The sequence below is a fragment of the Vitis vinifera genome, chromosome 7 (genome assembly GCF_030704535.1).
Source record: "Vitis vinifera cultivar Pinot Noir 40024 chromosome 7, ASM3070453v1".
Classification (NCBI taxonomy): Eukaryota; Viridiplantae; Streptophyta; class Magnoliopsida; order Vitales; family Vitaceae; genus Vitis; species Vitis vinifera.
The window spans coordinates 5,317,376-5,338,997 of record NC_081811.1 but is presented as its reverse complement, the minus strand read 5'-3'; the positions used below and the strand labels follow the sequence as shown (position 1 = coordinate 5,338,997).

General features: G+C 35.6%; 3 protein-coding genes across 8 annotated transcripts; 2 read left to right on the top strand and 1 right to left on the bottom strand.

The window, feature by feature from the left end:
- Positions 1-1,260: 1,260 nt before the first annotated feature.
- Positions 1,261-5,563, bottom strand: LOC100243446 (L-cysteine desulfhydrase). 3 transcript variants are annotated; one of them, XR_786228.3, is made up of 3 exons: positions 4,051-5,560; positions 3,387-3,443; positions 1,261-1,636 (listed from the first exon to the last, which is right to left on the bottom strand). XR_786228.3 is itself a non-coding variant. In XM_002281379.5 (2 exons), the coding sequence occupies exon 1, from the start codon at positions 5,408-5,410 to the stop codon at positions 4,055-4,057; it is 1,356 nt and encodes a 451-aa protein (XP_002281415.1). In that variant the 5' UTR covers positions 5,411-5,563; the 3' UTR covers positions 1,261-1,636; positions 4,051-4,054. The 3 variants fall into 3 exon arrangements, 2 of the variants coding, with proteins under 2 accessions (XP_002281415.1, XP_059593935.1); XM_002281379.5 differs by lacking the exon at positions 3,387-3,443 and having other exon boundaries at positions 4,051-5,563; XM_059737952.1 differs by lacking the exon at positions 1,261-1,636 and having other exon boundaries at positions 3,227-3,443.
- Positions 5,564-5,765: 202 nt separating this feature from the next.
- Positions 5,766-12,296, top strand: LOC100248579 (protein transport protein SEC23 A). 2 transcript variants are annotated; one of them, XM_010654036.3, is made up of 6 exons: positions 5,766-6,013; positions 6,144-7,172; positions 7,471-9,291; positions 11,316-11,432; positions 11,542-11,613; positions 11,802-12,296. In XM_010654036.3, the coding sequence occupies exons 2-6, from the start codon at positions 6,696-6,698 to the stop codon at positions 11,937-11,939; spliced, it is 2,625 nt and encodes an 874-aa protein (XP_010652338.1). In that variant the 5' UTR covers positions 5,766-6,013; positions 6,144-6,695; the 3' UTR covers positions 11,940-12,296. The 2 variants fall into 2 exon arrangements, with proteins under 2 accessions (XP_010652338.1, XP_002281404.1); XM_002281368.4 differs by having other exon boundaries at positions 5,796-6,013; positions 6,679-7,172.
- Positions 12,297-13,903: 1,607 nt separating this feature from the next.
- Positions 13,904-21,156, top strand: LOC100253683 (proline--tRNA ligase, cytoplasmic). 3 transcript variants are annotated; one of them, XM_010654035.3, is made up of 14 exons: positions 13,965-14,061; positions 14,254-14,397; positions 14,726-14,804; positions 14,901-14,986; positions 16,252-16,344; positions 16,808-16,924; positions 17,395-17,582; positions 17,788-17,854; positions 18,295-18,417; positions 18,556-18,708; positions 19,062-19,346; positions 19,496-19,714; positions 20,130-20,220; positions 20,838-21,156. In XM_010654035.3, the coding sequence occupies exons 3-14, from the start codon at positions 14,741-14,743 to the stop codon at positions 20,900-20,902; spliced, it is 1,551 nt and encodes a 516-aa protein (XP_010652337.1). In that variant the 5' UTR covers positions 13,965-14,061; positions 14,254-14,397; positions 14,726-14,740; the 3' UTR covers positions 20,903-21,156. The 3 variants fall into 3 exon arrangements, with proteins under 3 accessions (XP_002281375.1, XP_010652337.1, XP_059593934.1); XM_002281339.5 differs by lacking the exon at positions 14,254-14,397 and having other exon boundaries at positions 13,904-14,061; XM_059737951.1 differs by lacking the exon at positions 13,965-14,061 and having other exon boundaries at positions 14,254-14,276.
- Positions 21,157-21,622: the final 466 nt, after the last annotated feature.

Here is a 21,622-nt window from a genome sequence, read left to right as displayed (position 1 = left end):
AACCATTAATATAAAAAAATTATGAATTAAATTTAGTTCACCACACTATTATTTCTTTTGTAAAAATAAACTTCAATAAGTGATACTTTGTATTAAATTTATTTATAGATTTAACAAATAAAAAAATAATTTGGAATTCAAAAAATATATGTACAACTACAAAAAAATAATATTTAATTATCCTTACTGTTTCTTAATAAATATTTTAATTTCTAAAAATAATTTAAATTTCAAAAAAATCAAATTAATTACATATTAAATCAAAACATTTTAAAATATTGTCATCCTCATTGAATATTAAATATGTTAATATAACAAAAGACTTGAAACATTTACATATTAAAAAAGTTAAATTTTATTCCTTATTCATTTTAAACAAAATATATTAACAATCTTTGTTTTTAAATTATTATTATTATTAATAAAAATAATAATTATACTTTTAGGAAAACGTTATTATTCATCCATATTTTTCTATATTTAAAAAAAATACTTTATGATTTTGTTACAATATTACAATTAATATTTTTAGTAAAAACTTTTTTTAATAAGATTTAAATTTAATTTAATTTATATTTTAAATTTTGAATTTGCAATATTTTTACAAAATTAAAATAGAAAATTTCTTTTTAAAAATAATTTATCCAAAAAATAATTATTTTTTATTTTTAAAGATTGTTTTTAAAAACACACTACTTGCTAAACACCTTTATTTTTACAAAATGCTAAAAAACAATTGTTTTTTTTTTTTTTTTTGGTTCTTTAATATAAAAACAATTTTTAAAAACAACATGAACAAGCCCGTGAAAAACCTACTGCTCTCAAGTTGAATTCGATTTGTTGTTTATATGAGTGTGAAGTCCTGGCCAGGTCAGGCATGCGTGAAAACCCTACTGCCCTCAAGCATCATATATGCTTCTTGATGATCTGCTGCTCCCATCCCCTGCTGTTGATGGTTTTTCACTCTCTCCTCAAATTCTTCCACTGGAAGTCCTAATGCGTCTGTTTGCTTAATGCAGTCATGATGGAATCAGCAAATTACATAATATTGTCATTCATTGATGGTAGAAGGAGATTGAAGAAAACTCACTTTTGATCAGGCAAACATGATACAGATGTCTGGAGCTTTCAAAACTGGTGAGATGTCAAACAGGTCCTACAATCAGTGTGCCTGGAAACAAGAATGCTCATGCATTTTTATTTTTCTTTAGGAGATTGGATATATGATCATTTTGGGGGCCTCCATGCTTAAGAAATCAATGAGACAAGTAATCTAAAAGAGATTTTTTTAATTCCCAGACAATCACTCATTATCTTGGTGAATGAACCTCCAAGAGGTTAAACTGAAGTTCATGTAAAATTTTCAGCTTAACTTGATGGAATTGCTAGACTAGGGCTGATATTTTATGTTTATTGTGGTGATCAATTACCATGGGACATATACATATAGCAGGATCCCATAGACTAGAAAATTGGCTTACAAGGGGTGGAAGCTACTAGGAATCAATCACAGTTCTAGTGAGTACATAACACTCTCCAGCATTCATTATTTGGAAACCATGCAAGCCCGTAGTAGCATGAGTAGAGAAAATAGACATTGTTCCATTGAAAACTGCTCCTCCCTGCTCCCGACCAACTGCCAAAAGAGAACAGAATCAAGGGAAGTAATGAAAAAGCAGCACAAACAAGTTAATTTCTGTTTTCCACAAGTAAAGCATATATAGGACGGAAAGAATTTTGGACTGCCAAATTTTGAGACACAATTGCATCCAGTTACACACAAATAGCAAAAATGTCAAATTCCATGCATACAAGATTAAATTGAGGAGGGCACCCAATTCTGGCACTCAATGTAACCAAAGAAACAATTGGTTTCACTTGGTCCAAGAAGAATGCATCACTTTAACACAGAAAATTTACAAAAGGTATGACACCATGTGAACCAAGAAATATGTATATTATCAAGGCTAGGGTAAAAGAAGTGAACCACAAGCACTAGATATATGAAGCGTGGGTTCCAGAAAGAATCAAACTTGCCATCTCTGCAAGCCCATCATGTAGTGATCCAGAAATGAAATGGCCCAAGAATTTCTTCTCCCCCCACACAATCTTTCCTAACTGTACATGCATATGATCATCCAGTCCAGAATTTTAGTGGATATATACCAACTATCCTGCAAAGAGTACCATACAAGACGGGAGTAAAGGGGCAACATAGATATACAGGTAGAACCCAAAAGGGCCAAAGCATCTTGATCAACTTGGTGTCATCAATGCTATATTCTAAATGTATGGTACCTTCCCTCAATTTTTGCATCCCCTGCAAGTTTTCTAGCTTATTGACATCAGGAAAAGCAATGACATGGATTGGGAAACTCCTTTCCATACGAGTGAGCAAAACAATCTCCCATCTTCAGAATGATGAATTAAATAAGAGGGAGCAGTGTTGGGCTGACCATTATTATTAGTCATAGTAGTGATTTTCTTTTTAAATAAGTGGTCATATGTAAATTATAATGCCATTATTTGATTCATTTTTTACATTTCCATCTTAATTCTTTCATTTTTTATTACAGAGAAATAATCGTTTTTTTTTTCTTTTTTTTCTTTTTTGTGGAAATGGAAAAGGAAGAATTAATATTGAAATTGTTAAAGGTTGCTATTTTTTTGAAGTTTCAAAGTTTCAAACAATAAAGGCTAATATTAGCCATCTTAGAATTAATTGGGCAATATCAAAATAATACAGTAGTCGTTGTAATAGCCCCCCTTTACAACATCCTCTGTATGAGAAAATGAAAAATTCAGAAAGGAACCCTACAGCTGGAATTACAAACCCAGACATTCCACATCTACAAACTAAAATGACTATAAAGCTTTTTTTTTTTTTTTTTTTCCTGATCAGCAAAACGACTATGAAACTTAAACTGTAACAAGTTAGATACATCAAAAAATTCTATTCTCCAATCTCAAGAATAGCTGGCATGAAATCAGAGGCTCTTGGCACAGACTCAGATTTTGACAGCAGTATACTTGCCCCCAATCATCCACTTAGCTCCTATGTTTTTTATGGTCAGTTTGGTTTTCTAAATATGAACATGACTATTAGATAGGCTTCTAACTATTAACTTTAAGATGCTGTAATCTAGAGTACGTAATGGTTCTTTGATGAATACTACTTCTTTTGCCTCTTCTTTGAAGATGCTATATCTTAATGAATGCAGAAATAGAAGGATAGTACAGGTTAGAATTCCAAACAAATAGCTCAGACCAAAAACAAATTAATAATAATCATTCCCTAATGCAGCCCTTTGCAAGGCCCTGATGGGCTTCAACCTGGTATGGTGCATTGACCTTATTTTGGACCAAACAGAAGCAAATGTACGCACCCATCCAAAAATCTGGTGATGAGCCTTTTCAAATCTTCTTTCAGCTTGAAACTGGGCCTGCACACCACTGTTTTCAGTGCAGACTTGCTTTCAAATTGTTTAATTTTTTTTTCCTTCCTATCTAGCAGACAGACATTTCATACAAGCCAACAATCCTTGAATTGGTAAAGAAGTGCACAACAGATGAACAAGGACAACAGTAACCCATAATCCAGACCAAAAATAACAAACATAATAAATTATTAATTGTACTTCTAAGAAAAGCTTATTTATATTTCAAATTATCTTCAGATAGTTACTCTTTTAATGTTTTTTAGGAAACAAGTTCAGCAAGATCAAACACATGTGGAGCAGCTCTTTCAAGCCCAGAAGGTCGGCTGAATCAATTTTCAATATAAAATTCAGCAGGCTAACAGACAAATAGCGAACTCTCAATTTGCAATCAAATTCATCAACAGACCTATTATGCATGACTCAGCTAACCCTGCTGTAAAATTGTCAACTAAATGTAACTTCTAAGTTGCAACCTTATAATATAGATAATTTCTTCAAAACTAGGAAAAATTGAGGAGACTAAGAATGATGAGGATGGCCATGATCATAACAGATGATGTTCTAATGAAGAGCTAGTAGTCAAGAAGTGATTCCATGGGAAAAAGCATACCTCTTTATTCCATAAAAAGCATTTTGCAACTCCGTCGCTGCTCAACAAGTTGATTAATTGCATCCCTAAACTTGCAATAATCGTCAAAACTGTTATAAACTTGATGAGAAATCCTAGCATAACCTGTTACAAGACCATCCTTATCCTTTGGGCCACCCTCAACATCTGAGGGAGCCTGATAATGTAAGGGAACTTCAATACCATGATGCTGACGCAAATACGACCTCAATCTCATAGCATCTTCCTCACTGGAAATAAACAATCTAGAAGGCAAACCAACCATAATCATGCTAGCACACATTTCCGGAGGTGCCCCAAGATTTGTTCCCCAGGACTTAGCAAGCATTTCTCCCATTTTAACAACAATTTCATGATTCCTCATCATAATACCCTCAATACCACCTTCGAACCTATTCACAAACTCCAAAACTGAAGGAACAACAAGCTGTGAACTGTAATCCCTTGTCCCTATCCATGAACTTTCTATAGCCAATCCATTTCCAAATTCATGGGAAACCACCGGATGGTGCACTTCAGATGATAAAGGCGATTTTCTACAATACAAAAATGCAACTGAAGGCGGGCAAAAGAACCACTTATGCAAATTACTAACGTAGAAATCAGCCCCAATTTCTTTAACATCAACAGGAACACTACCAATAGCATGAGCTGCATCTACAAACACCTGGTCGACCCCTTCCTGCCTACAAATCTTAACCAATTCCTCTACGGGCACCACAACGCACGGCATTGATGTTATATGATCAATTATAGCTAACCTAACATGCCTACCATCGGATTTACCTTTCTCTAAACCTTTCCTAAACTCAGAAACGATTTCCTCTTTCGACGTCAATGGAAATGGCAATTGGACTTCGATGACGGAGCCACCGGCTCCAGTAACATAGGCCTGAATCGACTTCTTCACCGACTGGAAAGCGCAGTGGAGCATGACAACGACATCGCCTTTTTGAAATTTACCTTGGGCGAAGGCGCGGCCGATCTGTTGGAGCACGATAGCGGCGGCCGTGGTAGCGTTGTCGATGAGGGAAACTTCGTCGACGGAGTCAGCATTGATGAGGCCCTTTACAACAGTTCTGGATTCGAGCAAGCCCTTCCGGAGGTGATTGAAGTAGAAATCATCAGGCTGTTGAAGAAATCGGAGCTGCCACTCCTTCTGAGCGGCGATTATGGAAGCGGGGCAGCTTCCGAAACTACCGTTGTTGATTCGCGCGATTCCACGCTGGTGATGAGAGAACTCTTGTCGGATTTCCTCTTCGGATATGAAAGCAGAGAGCTTTGGCTTCTTGGAAACGTGGTTGTGAGAGGAGTCGCCGTTCTCTCCGCGGTCGGAATCCATGGCCGGAGAGTGGACGGCCAGGCTAGGGTTTGGGAAGAAATAAAATCATTTCATTACATTAATATTGTATTGATAAATTAATTAAAGGAAAGCAATGAACAGAAGGCCAATTTTGCTCTTCACAAATCCAATGCAAATTTTGTGCGAATGTACGAACTACTTCTGTCGTTTCCCCTTTTGCCTCAAGTGGGACCCAAAAATCCATGGGGCAAAACGTCGTCGTTTCCATGCTTTCCATTTATGATTTTCAATTTTGGTCTGGGCCTCATCATGGACTTTTCCGAGTTTAATTGATGATGGGTCAGGCCCGAGCCATGTATATCCAATTTTGTGGTTGCGATAGTAATTGTGTGTGGGGGCAGGCGCAGTGCAAGTTAGCGTGTTCCGCTTCGCCATCCAATGAGAGCTCATCGTAAAATTATAGGCGAGACGACACACGAAGAACAGAAAACAAGGAAAGAGGGAAGAGAGAGAGAGAGAGAGAGGGGAGAGAGAGAGAGATAGTGCTCGCCTGTCACACTACCCGGAAGAAGAAGTAGAATGATGACGATGAGGGTACTTTGATATTTAAAAAACAATATCATCTTCTTCGTCGCTTCCCAGGTATGCAATTTTCAATTTCCTTATATGTAGTTTGCTCCTTCACGCACTTAATTTTTATTCTGTTTGATGTAGAACCCTAGATCTTCTTTTTTTTTTTTATTCTTTCTGTTTGACTTTTGTGTGTGATCAGGGATCTCTTCAGGACCCCAATTGCGTGGATTCAGAGAGCCTGGTGGTGTTGATTCAATCTGGAATGGGAGTCCATCAAAACCCTGTTACGTTTTGATCCGGGAAGTTGAAACTTTGGTGTTTTTTTTAGGATTCTTGATTAACTTCTTGGTTTTTCCCTGGATACCTAGAATTGGGTTTTGATCAAAACCCATTCTTTCTTTTTCTTTGACCTGGGGTTTTAGGTCGCAGGGGTTTGGTTTTGTAGGTTTGGTCTATTAATTCCTTAAATCTGTTTATTCTCCGAGAACTATATTAGATTAAGATCCATGTGCTCGAATTATGTTGCTGCTTTATAGGCTGTTTAAAGTTGTCCTTTGAAGTTATCGTGTACTGCTCTAATCACATTATTGAAAATTATATGATCACATCATTGAATTTCCTCACAATTCAAACCCTTCACCTTTTATCCTCTTTTCATAATTGGGTTTTGGTTTGAATTGTTTTTGTGTTCTTCAAATCTGATACTTGACTCCGGCTTCTTGGATCTTTATTAGGAGAATTCTGAATTCCAATGGCTAACCCACCGCAACCTTCCCTTGGATACTCTGGCTCTCTCACCCCCACACAGCCAGACGCCCCTACTCTTCGTCCTGAGAAAAATTCAATTCCTCCACCCTTTCCCTCACCTGTAGCAGCTAGATTTCCTCCACCAAGATTACAGCAAGAACAGATTCCTTCCCCCTCAACTAGAACTCCAAATTTGCTATCACCAGTCAATGGGGTTAAAACTGGCAGCCCTATTCCTCATTTGAGCACTCCCCCTGGCCCTCCTGTCTTTTCTTCACCACTACGGCCTGCTGCTGTGCCCTTCCGGACATCACCTGCAACTCCTCAGCCTGTTGCTATCTCTTCTAGTTCATCTTTGCCCACATCCTCACCTCCTTATTATTCAAATGGGTCAGCTGAGTTGCAGCACCGAGTTTCTGATGCTACAGAGGAGTCATTGCATCTTGAGAAATCACCGTATGTTTTATTTTCAGCAGATAAGGTATCTCTCTTTCTCTGTCTCTGCAAGTTAGGCAGGATGTTTACCTTTATTATTTTTTGCCTGTATATCTACATTATTGCGGATGCCTGGTATATCTAGTTAATTTTGAAATTCCATATGTTGGGGGAATTTATGTTCATTTTGTAATTACTTTTCTATTGTTTTCTCATTTTATTTCATCTACAATTCCCGTAATGCTAACTATTACTTTTGTTTAAAATTTTGTAAACATTTTTTCACCATTTACTTAAAAACTTGAAATAATTGGAGCTTCTCTTCTACCTATGTCATTCTTTAGGTATTGAAGCGGAAAAAACAAGCAAATGTTCCAAGTTTGGGGTTTGGAGCATTGGTTTCTCCTGGGAGGGAGATTTCACCAGGTCCTCAAGTAATACAGCGTGATCCCCACCGCTGCCAAAACTGTGGAGCTTATGCAAATCTTTATTGCAACATCTTGCTTGGTTCAGGTCAGTGGCAGTGTGCAATTTGTCGAAATCTGAATGGAAGTGGAGGTGAATACGTGGCTACCAGCAAGGAAGAGCTCCTTAACTATCCAGAACTGTCGTCTCCTATGGTTGATTATGTTCAAACTGGGAACAAGAGACCTGGTTTTATTCCAGTTGGCGATTTGAGAATTTCTGCACCCATTGTTCTTGTGATAGACGAGTGTTTAGATGAAGCACACCTCCAGCATTTGCAGAGTTCCTTGCATGCATTTGTTGATTCACTACCCCCAACCACAAGAATTGGTATTGTACTGTATGGTCGCACTGTATCAGTATATGATTTTTCAGAGGATTCATTTGCATCTGCTGATGTGCTTCCTGGTGACAAATCACCAACTCAGGATTCTTTGAAATCATTGATTTATGGAACTGGCATATACCTGTCAGCAATACATGCTTCACTGCCTGTAATACATACCATATTCTCATCATTGAGGCCATACAAATTGAACCTTCCAGAAGCTTCTAGAGACCGGTGCCTGGGTACAGCTGTGGAGGTTGCTCTGCGTATAATTCAAGGGCCATCAGCTGAAATATCAAGAGGAATAGTTAAAAGGTCAGGGGGTAATAGCAGAATTATTGTGTGTGCTGGTGGACCAAATACTTATGGCCCTGGATCGGTCCCTCATTCCCTGAGTCATCCAAACTATCCTCATATGGAGAAATCAGCACTAAAGTGGATGGAGCATCTAGGTCAGGAGGCTCACAGACAAAATACAGTGGTGGACATTCTATGTGCTGGAACATGCCCAGTAAGAGTTCCCATTTTGCAGCCTCTTGCAAAAGCTTCTGGGGGTGCTCTGGTTCTTCATGATGACTTTGGGGAGGCCTTTGGTGTGAACTTACAAAGGGCATCGACTAGGGCTGCAGGTTCCCATGGTTTGTTTGAGATACGCTGCTCTGATGATATTCTCATAACTCAAGTTGTGGGTCCTGGTGAAGAGGCACACACTGATGCTCATGAAACTTTTAAAAATGACACTTCTCTCTCTATTCAAATGCTAAGTGTTGAAGAAACACAAAGCTTTGCACTCTCCATGGAAACTAAAGGAGACATCAAGAGCGATTACGTGTTTTTCCAGTTTGCAATTCAATATTCAAACGTTTATCAAGCCGATATTTCAAGGGTTATTACTGTTAGGTTGCCAACTGTGGATAGTGTTTCAGCATATCTAGGGAGTGTTCAAGATGATGTGGCTGCAGTTCTTATTGCTAAGAGGACCCTCTTGCAAGCAAAAAACTATTCTGATGCTATTGATATGCGAGCAACAATAGATGAAAGAGTTAAAGACATCACTATTAAATTTGGATCCCAATTACCAAAGTCAAAGCTTTATCGGTTTCCCAAAGAGCTCTCTGTATTGCCAGAGCACTTATTCCATCTTAGGAGGGGTCCACTTTTAGGAAGCATTGTAGGTCATGAGGATGAGAGGTCTGTATTGCGAAATTTGTTCTTGAATGCATCCTTTGATCTGTCTCTTCGTATGATAGCACCTCGTTGTCTAATGCACCGGGAAGGGGGCACTTTTGAGGAACTTCCTGCTTATGATCTTGCTATGCAGTCTGATGCTGCAGTTGTTCTTGATCATGGCACTGATGTCTTCATTTGGTTGGTATGTCACTTACCTTATCTCCTGGTTATTTTAGCATTGCGTGTTTTACAGGGTCATCATGTTGCCGATTTCTTTCTGTTTTTCATGTTTTTCCCGGTGTTGATCATAAATTTTTCTTTTTGAACCATGGAATGAGTGTTTATGTTGTGGGGGAGGGGGTGTTTGTGATTTATGTTTGGAAGTGATAGCTATTTGCACCCTAATTTTTGCTTTTGGTCACTATTTAAGTGAATGAGACAGAGATTTATGAATATGTTGTTGATGCATTGCAAAAATCAGGCATTAAACTGCAATTGCTTTCATGAAGATTATCATCTACAATAACTGTCACCACTCAATTCCTGTCATCACCACTACTTCACTGTTTCTGGTTTCAAGAACACCACCTCTTGGACTGTGACGTCTGTTCCTGGCTAGATTTTATTAACTGTATGGGGTCATCTTAGAGGGGTTTGGTCTTTGTTTTGGTTGTCTTCTGGCACCATTTGTATACTTTCCATGTACTTTATGCTGGTGTTTAATTAATAAATTCTTTCTTCCCCATAGAAAAAAGGGGTGCCCATCACCTTCATCTATGTTGCATCTTTTGTCTTTTATCTTTATATTTTCTTTCTTATCCCTAAATATTATCATAAATGTTTACTTTCCAGCAGACTTTCTCTTTTTTAAATGTAAATACTGCCTATATATGGTGCCCTCATTTTGGTGCTTCTTAATACATGCTTTGGTTGTATCAAAAAAAAAATTCTGTCAAGGAAGTTGAAACTTAAAATATGATAGATAAATCAATCAAAAATCAAACAGTCATATCCATGGCAAAGTGGGGATATCTGACATGAATTGACTCGGCACCTATGACATGACATGGGCATGCTAGATAAAGTTGGAGTGTCCATGTATCATAGTTTCTCAACACCATCACCTCATTAGCATTGCCATAATCACCATTAGTTCTGCATTGCCTCACTTGTTCCTGTGTACCTTCACTGTTGACATTGAGTTGATACCACAACCTTGAAGGCTTTCCTGTTCTACAAATACATTTATTTATTTATTTAGTTTGGTTTCAATAGCAATTTACATAACATAAGGGTCATTGTCTTTGTTGTAGCAGAAGTCTTGGCCTGTCAAGCATGAATATGCAGGTTTCAGTCTAGACTATTGAGAACAGTAACTTCACAGAAGAAATGCTGGAGAACAGACTGTATCCAGCTTAATATCAACATAACCACACACACATACAAAAATATATATACACTAGGCACACTTTAGTTGGGCTGCCACTAGGTGATTTATTACCTTTTTAGCAAATTATTAGACATGCTTTTGACTTTTGCTTTTAGGAAAACGGCAGAAAATAATAATAGTAGCAAATATGTTTTTATTTTATTATTACTGAACCACTTGTGTTAGATTCTGAATGTAAAACCATCACACAGACATATAATTTCATAAAGCCTACATATGACCAAGTTTTAACAGTTTATATTCTTAAAAGAGGATTAAGAAACTATCTTGGTATTAATGAGCAAGATCGGGATGGATTTTTAATAGATGTTTTATCCCTCAAAAGAAGATGGTTGCAGTTGTACTAATGAAATAATTTTTAACCTAGATAAAACTGTCCTTTTTCCTTCTCATTGTAGAAATGAAACGGATAATGTGTAACAAAGGACATGTGGATGCATGCTCACACATCCCAGCATCATGTTTAAGACATTCTCAAGCATAAAGAGAAAATTATGTGTTTCAGCTTCTGTTACCTGTAAGATTTTAGGTCTTGCTATCACAGTCAGATCCCTCTATGGATGTGAGGCCATGTATTTCTTGTGCTGAGTTGCTTCCTTTGACATCCACTTCCTTTTGTTTGTGTTTGTTGGTCAAGCATTTCCCAGCTAGAATTGCAGTCTCTCCTTTTATATTCTCCTTTTTTTTTCCTCTTTTTTTTTTTTTTTCTGTCTCCTTTGTTTTGTGTTTGTTGCCTGTGTGTGTTAAACATATTTCCATCAAATGGTGGCATTCAGGGTGCTGAACTTGCCGCTGATGAAGGAAAAAGTGCTTCAGCCTTAGCAGCTTGCAGAACATTGGCAGAAGAGCTCACTGAATCCCGGTTTCCGGCTCCTCGGATCCTTGCATTCAAAGTTTGTCATTTTTTCCTTTCACATTCTTTATTTGTTTGTGTTATTTGCTTTATATGTTCCACTTAACCACAAAGAAAGAAATCCCTTAATGGGTCTGGGTCTTTGACAGGAGGGAAGTTCTCAGGCTCGATACTTTGTTTCTCGCCTAATACCAGCACACAAAGATCCTCCTTACGAGCAGGTAAATTGGGAAAATATAAGAGTATAACGGTTTTTTTTAATAATAATTTTACTGTGATCTCATGCAATTGATCTCTGCATTGATGACTACATTATCTGTGATGCTTAATTTTTTATTGATCGAGTTAAAAGTAGTGTCATACTGTGAGTTAGCTCTAAGACAACTGCAAATTTAAAACTTGAGTGCAGGAGGCAAGATTCCCTCAACTTCGAACTTTGACAGCAGACCAGCGGGTTAAGCTGAAAAGCAGTTTTCTTCACTTTGATGATCCTAGCTTCTGCGAGTGGATGCGTGGTTTGAAACTAGTGCCACCGGAACCAAGCTAAGCCTCTTACTGAATTGTTTTGTAGTTGATGGTTCCTCCCAAAGGGGGAGCCTTGGGAGTAGTTCATCCTGCTAGCCTCAGTGAAAATCTGTGTCTCCTGCTCCTCCTTGCTTTACTTTTTTTTCCCATGATAAATGAAATACAACACAGACCATGTTAGTTTGGGAATGGTGATCAGACGGATAGAACCCCAAGTTTTTTGTTCTTTGTTACATTCTATTTTTTTTTCCTCTCTTTTTTATTTCATTGGAAGGAGAAACATTTATACCCAAAATGTAACTCTAGCTTGAAGTTAGTCCTTCGAATTCTGTTTCTCAATTTGAAATGCCATGGAACAATAAAGATCTTCCTTGATTCAGATATTATGGTAACATAATTGTGCTCTTATATGATCTGGGTTAGAGATGATGTTCATGATTGATTAGTGTGGAGTAGAGAAATGATCTCTTCTTTTCTCCATGGCCATTGGGTAGATGCCTAAACCAATCTTAAGATGTCTTGATTGTAAAAATGCTGGCTGTGTTATTGGGCGAGCTATGAGCAGTGATGGTCTTCCAAAGAAGACATGAAGGATTCAGGGTGTGGTTTCATACAGTTTGAAGCTATGAGAAAAAAAAAAGAAGAGAGAGATGCTAGTATGGATGGGATCACTGTCAAATCTTTACTTTAAAAAACAAATGGATGCAGTGTGTTGATTGCACTGCACGTTCTCTGCTTGCATTTAGTTGACCTTCTAATTTAAATATTTTAATACATAGACCCAGAATTGAATTGGATCCAGAAGTTTTGACTGCTTGCACTGCACGGATATGCAGATCCGGAGTAAAATTGTAATGAATGTAAATGGGTGTAGACATGTTCCAAGAATATTACCATGTCTCAATAGCTTGGTGTCCAAGGGTTTCAAATTGGGACAACTTCATTCAAACTATAGTCTCAAATTTTTATTAAGTTTAAAAGAATATTTATATAAATCAAATTAGAGTTTATATAATAAGCAATTTTAAAAATTTTTTTTCATGTTAAATTATTTTTTAAGCCATAAATTCTTTAAACAAAATTTGTCATAAAAATCCATATTTTTTTCTTCAAATAGATTGATTTGGGTTGGTTCAAAAGGCATCCTCTTTTAATAGGATGATAAAAATCAATCACATGTTAAGGTGCTTTAAAAGGAATCTAGGTATCACAAAAAATCAAATTGAACTTCATTATATTTTTTCTTATATAACCCGTTTGAGAGTAATTTCAGAAAACGTTTTTAGTTTAAAAAATGTTTTTGAAAACAAAAAATAAGACCTTGTTTGATAACTGTTTTTTAAAACAATTAAAAAAAATAGCTTTTAAGAACAATTTTTGAAAATTGTTATCTGTTTGTAGAACAGAAGTCTATTTGAAAACTTAAAATTATTTTTAACTTATTTTTAAATATATTTTAAAAATAATTTTTATATCCATAGTTTTATTTTTAATCATTATATATGTTTGTATAATTATTCTTTAAAACAACTCTAAAAAACCAATTGAAAAAAAAAACAACTAAAAAAAATTATCTAAAAATACAATGTTTTTTGTTTTATGAAAAAACAAAAAACAAAAAATAGTTTATAATTGACAAATGTGTTTTTCAGTCTTTTTGTTCTAAAAAACAAAAAACTGTTATTGAAAACTGTTATAAAATGAAGCTTAAGTGTTGGATATAAATTTTAAGAAACACTTTTAAAAATTTTAAAAATATTTTTAAAAAATACCTTAAGTAAAAACATTGTCAAATACGGTCTAATTAGTTTGGATTTCTTCATTCATATTAATTTTTTGAATAGTCATAAATGAAGGGATTTTAGAAGAGGAATCACAAAAGTTAGCTGTGGGTGTGATGAAAAGGGAATAAAGCTCTAATTTGCCTTTCACTTTTCACAATAGTAAATTAAAGGAAGGGGCATCTCATAAGAACTAAGAAAATGAGGGGGTGTGGTGTAATTTAGTAGAGGAAAATAAAAATCAAATAGGAAGGGGTTTTATAGTGGGGCTTGATTTCAACGCTGGGTGGGTAAGGTTAAACATCAATAGAGAAAACGAGTTCCTCAGTGTTTTCCCTCCCCTGTCTCTGCCTCCGCCGCCAGGTATGCACAGCTCTATCTTCACACCCTTTCTTCTTCCTTCCTTCTTCTTCTTCTTCTTCTTCTTCTTTTTCTTCTTAGATGAAATGAGATGAGATGATGAGAATATAAACCATTATCTATAACATGTAATCTCAAAACAAAAGAAATGAAACAATGCTTTCTCAAACATAAAAGTAGATGGTTTCCTATCAGGGCTGCAAGTGGATTTCTGGAAGGTGAATTCTTGAATCCGAAACTCTCAGCTCGCCGATTGGGGTTGCCTCCCCTCCCGAAACCCCAATCCACGGTTTGACCGCTGGAGTGGCAACCCCCTTGTACACGGATCTCGTGATTTAGGTCGCATACTCATCATATATGCTTCCTAGACTGTTAATTGGTTGTTTTTTCATTGAAGAATTTCCCATATGCGCGTTTCTGGTTCAATTAGCTGTCTGGGTTTCTCGTCTATCACCTAATTGCATAGTAATTTTTTTTTTTTTTTTTCAATTTACTCGTTTGGATTCGTGCGTATGGTGCGTTTGTACACATGGGTAAATGAGTAGTTTGTATGATTCGGCTGTGGCTTGTAGAATTTCCCGTCAAGAGAATGCATTTTGCTCTGTTTTGGCTGTATGGTTTAGTTTCAGTATGTTTTAATTCCATTTTTGTTTGATGTTTTTCTTAGGACTAAGTTAAGGAGATGGCTAGTGGTGAGGGAAAAAAGTCTGGTGAGGGAAAAAAGGCTAATGCCAATGCAAAGGGTGGTGAGTATTTGCTCCTCTCTGCAGTGTAAGAGCTTTTTCTGTATCTATGTGATGGTCGTATTGGTTCCTCTAAATTTTATTGTTGACTTTTTTCAGGTGGGAAAAAGAAGGAGGTGAAGAAAGAGACTGGTTTAGGCCTTTCCTATAAGAAGGAGGAGAACTTTGGGGAATGGTATTCTGAGGTATGCATTGCTCCATCAGGTTTAGTGGCTATAGAACAATTTTATTGGAATTTAAAAGTGGAAGTCCTTTTTTTTTTTTTTAGATTTTGGTTGGTTCCTGGAAAATTCTATGAAAAAAGTAAAAAAAATCAAATATAACTAAAATTAGTAAGAAAATTGTGAATTTTAAATTGTTTAATTTTTATATAGAAGAGTTAAAGTAAGTGAAATGAGTTTGAAGCAGTATATAAAAATCATTTATTGAATTTAAATCAATTTTTATTTTCCTTCACTTTTTCTTTCCTTTTATTTTTTCCCTCTATTTTCTTTTACTCTCATTTTCCTTCAAATTTTTCTTGAACCAAACATAGCCTTGAGCTTCTCAGTTTTATTTTTCTGATTTCCTTTTTGCTTACCATATTTTGATTGCTGACATCAAAAAGTATATCTCTAGTCAGGAATGCTTGGAGTGTCATAGGGGTTCTATTCTAAGGGGCTAATGCCACCTAATTATTACCAACTATTGTCTGTGATGCATTTCTCCCATATTTTAGTTTTTTTTCTTTTTTTTTTTTTTTTTTTAGGGTTCTTTTATGAACTTCTATGAGAAAAAGAACTCTGAGAAACACAATCTGCCATAAGGTAGATATGTTAATGTGTAGATATGATTTATTCACATTGGAAGTATCTTGTATTCAAGTAAAACTAGAAAGCCTATGCCCTTATTAGATTCTCTAGGACTGGAATGGCACAACACCATGATCAATGATTTTTGAGTGATAAATCTTTGAAACACTTAACAAAAATTTATTAAAAATTTTTACTATCTAAAGCAATAGGTTAGAAAACAGATTGTTACAAACTTATTGTGGTCGTCTATAAGTTTCTAATCTTGTTAACTTCTAGTGACTGGAAATTTATTCTTTACTCAATAGATACTGCAGATGCATTGAAAATCTTGGTCCTAGGTTGGTGAACTATCATGTTTGTTGCCCCTGAACAGTTATGGAATGATTTGTGGTTGCACAATATAGAGATCAGCGGAGAAATAATATTAGCCCAGGATAGGATTTCATTGCCTTAGCTGGAATGCTATATTATATTTTGTTATTTAGAATTCTGTAACTTGTGGATGTTGTTTCACTGTTGTGTTAATTTAATAGCCCTACAAACAAAATTATATCTGTGATTCATGTTCGATATAATGCTTCCTTGCTAGCTATCATATTTTAGAATGTACAAGTATTGTTGCCCTTGACCATCTAAGCTTTCTTTGGTTTGTTTAGGTTTGCGTCAATGGTGAAATGATTGAGTACTATGATATATCAGGCTGTTACATTCTGAGGCCATGGACTATGGCAGTCTGGGAGACGATGCAAGTAAGTCTGAACTATGCAATGAGAAAATTTTTCTTTCCTGGTTGGTCAGTTATTTTTATATGCAAATGAGAACTATATCAAAGCACCCCCAGCAAAGGAAAGTGGATGCTACCTTGGTAAACAAGAAGTATACAATACAAAGAATACCCAAATGAAGAGAAAACAAAATAAAAGAGCTAAATGGACAATACACCCTGCCCGTGGCCTTTGGCCAACCTCAACCTGTCAATGAAATCTGGAAAGGAAAGGCTATCAGACCCAAAAGATACCCCTCCACCACGAAAAGAGAGATTTAGGACACACATGTTTCAGCTTCAACATGTATGATACTTCTCTGAAATCATTCCCAGGATGTTTGGCTCCTAGTTGTTGCTGTTAATTCCTCCCTTTCTATTGTTTTTCTTTTCCTAGACTTTGAATAAGATATTATTATTGCTAAATTTTGAATGATATTGAAATGCAGACTTTCTTTGATGCGGAGATTAAGAAGATGAAAATCAAGAATTGCTACTTCCCTCTCTTTGTATCACCTGGTGTTTTACAAAAGGAGAAGGATCACATTGAGGGTTTCGCTCCAGAGGTAAGATTTTTAATGCTTTTCATATGATAGGATTAAAGTGAATTCTGTTTACTAATTAAGGTATTGATTTTGAATTCAACAGAATGTGCCTCTTGAAATTTGGTAATAGCATTCACCCCTGTTGATCTTCTTATGGAACTTTTTTTTTTCTTTTTTTAAAAAAGGCTTCTGCTCTTGAAGCGATTGTTGTTGATCCTGGGTAGAAGCATAGCCTATTCAATGCTTTTGTATGGGACTATTTTATTATAGGAATTGTCAAGTTCACATAGCTTTTCATGTTTTTATTTGTCATTAGCGTTACTTTTTTTTTTTTTTTTTCATTTGTCGCTTTGTTCTGGAGATATTTTGTTTGCTAATTGGTTATACATAGATTGTTTAAGAACTCATGGTGCTCATTTGACAAAAATGTTATGAATTATTTTATTAATCCTATCTCACCTAATATTTTGGTAATGTTGACTTTTTCCTAGGTCGCTTGGGTAACAAAATCTGGACAATCAGATTTGGAAGTGCCTATTGCTATTCGTCCAACAAGTGAGACTGTCATGTATCCCTATTATTCTAAGTGGATAAGGGGACACCGGGACTTGCCTTTGAGACTTAACCAATGGTGCAACGTTGTTCGGTGGGAGTTCAGCCATCCTACCCCATTTATAAGGTAGTTTGGTCTGCATTTATTGATTTTTAATTTGTTCTGTTTTCTTGTTTAGCTAACCTGAGGTTATTTTAGGATTAGAGATTATTTGCAAATTAGCTTTAGTTTTTCATGATCGACTATGATTCTCCAATTCCTTATTTGTTAATATGTTAAAAAATCTTGTTTAGTTGTTCATTGGCCTAGTTAACATACTTGATGGTTGTAGGAGTCGGGAATTTCTTTGGCAGGAGGGGCATACTGCTTTTGCTACAAAGGAAGAGGCAGATAAAGAGGTATGGAATTCAGGGTCTTAAACTTATGACTTCTTGTGAATCGGGGTCACTAGATAGTTGAAAAGTGAAATCAATTTGTAATATTTAAAGAAAGTTTAAATCCAATCACTCCTTGTGTGGTATTAATTCATTGAGTTTATGGAGGTGTTAGTTTAAGTTTATAGGAATTGTTTGAGAATTTTTTTCTTTCTTTTTCCTGTTTTGGTTTCCAATTTCAATTGTGATGTGTGGACCTTGAGATGGGCTCTACATTACCAGAAACTCAATGATATATGTATGGGCTTAGAGGATGTGGGCCTGTCACATTGAGGCTACGCATTCTACTAATCCTTAACGCAAAATAATAAGTAATGACTCCAAAGAAGTGACCCCACTCATTTCAATAGATGCCTCAGCTTTTGTTTTTGCACTTGGTTTTCTAATTGTTTTATTAATCACAGGTCCTTGAAATATTGGAACTGTATAGACGTATATATGAAGAGTACTTGGCGATTCCTGTTATAAAGGGTAAGAAGAGTGAGATGGAGAAGTTTGCTGGTGGATTTTACACAACAAGTGTTGAGGTACTTGATTTTTATTTATCTGCTTGCACTCCATCCTTTGTCCATCATCCAATGAATTGCAAACCGTTTGCATTAACTATTCTGTGTTCTATGATAGAAGTAAACTGTGTAATTATGTCTGTGTTTACCTTTTTTCAGGCCTTTATTCCAAACACTGGTCGTGGTATACAGGGTGCAACTTCACATTGTTTAGGTCAAAATTTTGCAAAAATGTTTGATATAACCTTTGAAAATGAGAAGGGAGAAAAGGCTATGGTCTGGCAGAATTCCTGGGCCTACAGTACCAGAACGGTAAATAAATGACATTTTTTTTGTTTGAGTTGAAAAGTTCTAATTTAACAGCAATTATGTTTCCAAAAGGGGGGGATAATTTTCATGCATGGGATTTCTTTTTAGGCATGGTGTATGTATGCATGAGGAACTTTTAATTTGATTCTCTCTACTAGAACTTCTTAAATCACTTTAAGGTTATTGGTGATGTATCGATGCCCAATATTCTACTTTTTATGGGGCTTTATTCATGTCCTTAATTGATTGACTTGAACTAAAGTATAATTCAAGGCAAACATGTAATGTAATTCTAACAGCTAATGAGATTGGATTTTTGAATGCTGATTTCTCTATCTTTCCAATCATATCTGCAGATTGGGGTGATGGTAATGGTTCATGGGGATGACAAAGGCTTAGTGATGCCACCTAAAGTAGCATCTGTCCAAATTATTGTGGTTCCTGTGCCTTTTAAAGATGCTGATACTCAAGCAATCTTTGATGCCTGTGATGCCACTGTGAATACCTTGAATGAAGCAGGTTTTCGTGCCGAGGCAGATCTTAGAGATAACTATTCACCAGGTTGGAAGTATTCACATTGGGAAATGAAGGGTGTTCCTCTTAGAATTGAGATTGGGCCAAAAGACTTAGCTAACAAGCAGGTATGGGTAATCCAATTGCTATTTTTATTTCCTTTCAACCAATTTGTTTCTTCTTTATATTATTGTGTCTGTTCAGTACTCTATGGTATTTCCATTTCATTGCTTTTACTTATTTACTGGAAGAATGATATATTTTGTTCTATCCACAGGCGCGTGCTGTTCGCCGTGACAATTCAGCTAAAATCGATATTCCTATTGTCAATTTGGTTGAACAAGTAAAAGACATGCTGGATAATATTCAACAAAACCTGTTTGATGTTGCAAAACAAAAACGAGATGCTTGTATTAAGACTGTGAGAACATGGGACGAATTCATAGAAGCGCTTGGCCAGAAGAAAATGATCCTTGCTCCTTGGTGTGATGAGATGGTATGGAAACTCATCCCTCATGTGCTATTGTGGGTTGTCTTAGTTGATACATATCATTTGATAATTACTTGTTTCTTATTCAACATTATGACTCTGCCTCTGCCCTTATCATCAATTTTGTATTGTCATATACCTCAACACTTTTACACATGATTCAAAATGTCAGTTCATTTTTGAGATGCAAAGGACCCTGGTCTTGGTTATAAAGAGGACAATTAAACTACCTATCATTAAAGCTTGTTTTACATCATGCGTGCTTTGGATTTAGCCTGACTTTCCATGTGAACTTTGACTAGTAAAGATTTTGTGTACCAAGTTAGGAGAATATTACTTGACCTCATGTTTTAATTTTGGGTTTGAAACACAGGTTTATTTTTTATTTTTTATTTATTATTCATCTGTTTTGACTCGCTAGGAAGTGGAAAAAGATGTGAAAGCAAGGACAAAGGGCGAGACAGGAGCAGCTAAAACTCTTTGTGCTCCTTTTGATCAGCCAGACCTTGAAGGTACCATTTTACTTATGATCATCATCATCGTCATTATTGGTTAAGATTTTTCTTATTATCTTCACTTCAGTGGAAGTCAACGTTTAATCAAACAAAAAACCTACAAATGGCGCTCCTTAATTGCTGATGGGTTTTCATCAATCATCACTTCATATAAAAATTGATGGTGGGTCTATTTATTAACCTAATCCTGCCTCAACTCCTTTAAGGCCATCATGTATGAGCATGTGATTAAAGACCAGCAGGGTTTGAATTTAATCATTCACTTAATGTAATTTATAAACTTATATTTTATCATATCGTAGATTACTACATATGCAATTAAAAGTAGAGACACATGCAGAATTTTGGATTCAATCTGAGTGGAGGCTTGGACTAGAATGGTTTCAGATGAATATAGACTAGTATCTAGTGTGTTGTTAAAAGGTGTAAACACCATCAAAGAAGATGAAGGCATCAGTTTTGCCAATATAATACATGATCTAAAATGGGCACATCTTCATTATGAATTTATTATAATATGAGAATATGCGAGTGAATGGGATTGCAGATTAATCTCATATTGTTAATCCAAATATTGGTGAATGAGGTCCTCTTTGTTCTTGTGGGTTGTGCAGGTGTTAATTGCTTTGTGACAGGAAAGCCTGCAAAGAAGTGGAGTTACTGGGGCAGGAGCTACTAGATTACAAGATTCTGTTTATCAATCAGTCTCTTTTCCACACAGAATTTCTGAATTTGTGGAAAAATTTGGCTAGGGTGATTAATCATTTCTTTAGAGAAGCTTAAGACTTAATAGGATGCTCTCAATTTTGCTTAAAAAAATTGGTAAATCATGATTTGTGGGTTTTACCAGTGTAATGTGTTATAATTGATTGGCTACTTCATTTCCTTATTTATACTATTGACATTGATAATGATATTTGAGAATTTTCTTCAGGATTTCACTTTGGTCCTTTTGGATGGAAAGATTTGGTTTCACAGTATGGTATGAGCATCCAAATTGGTTAAAAATTCAATTCATAAATCCTTTATCAAAAATAGCTCTTAAAGGATTGGTTCCAAAAGTAAGTTCTAAAAGTAAATTTGAAAAGTTTTCGGATACAATTCTTGAAGTGTTTTGAGAAGTACTCGGAAAGGTTATAGAATTATTTCTGAAAACAGTTATCAAACAGGTCTTAAGGTTTTGTCCTATAGTATCAAAGGTAAATTTTAAGAAAATAATAACAATAAAAAAAGTATATGTTTGGTTAAAAGGGATGAAACAATTTTTAAATTGTGAATCTGATATTTCCCATATTTTTGTTTAAAAAGTAGTCAATTTTTTATGTAAATGTCTTTTACTATTTTAAGTATTTACATATGGATTTAAAAAATATATATATACTATATATTATAATTATAA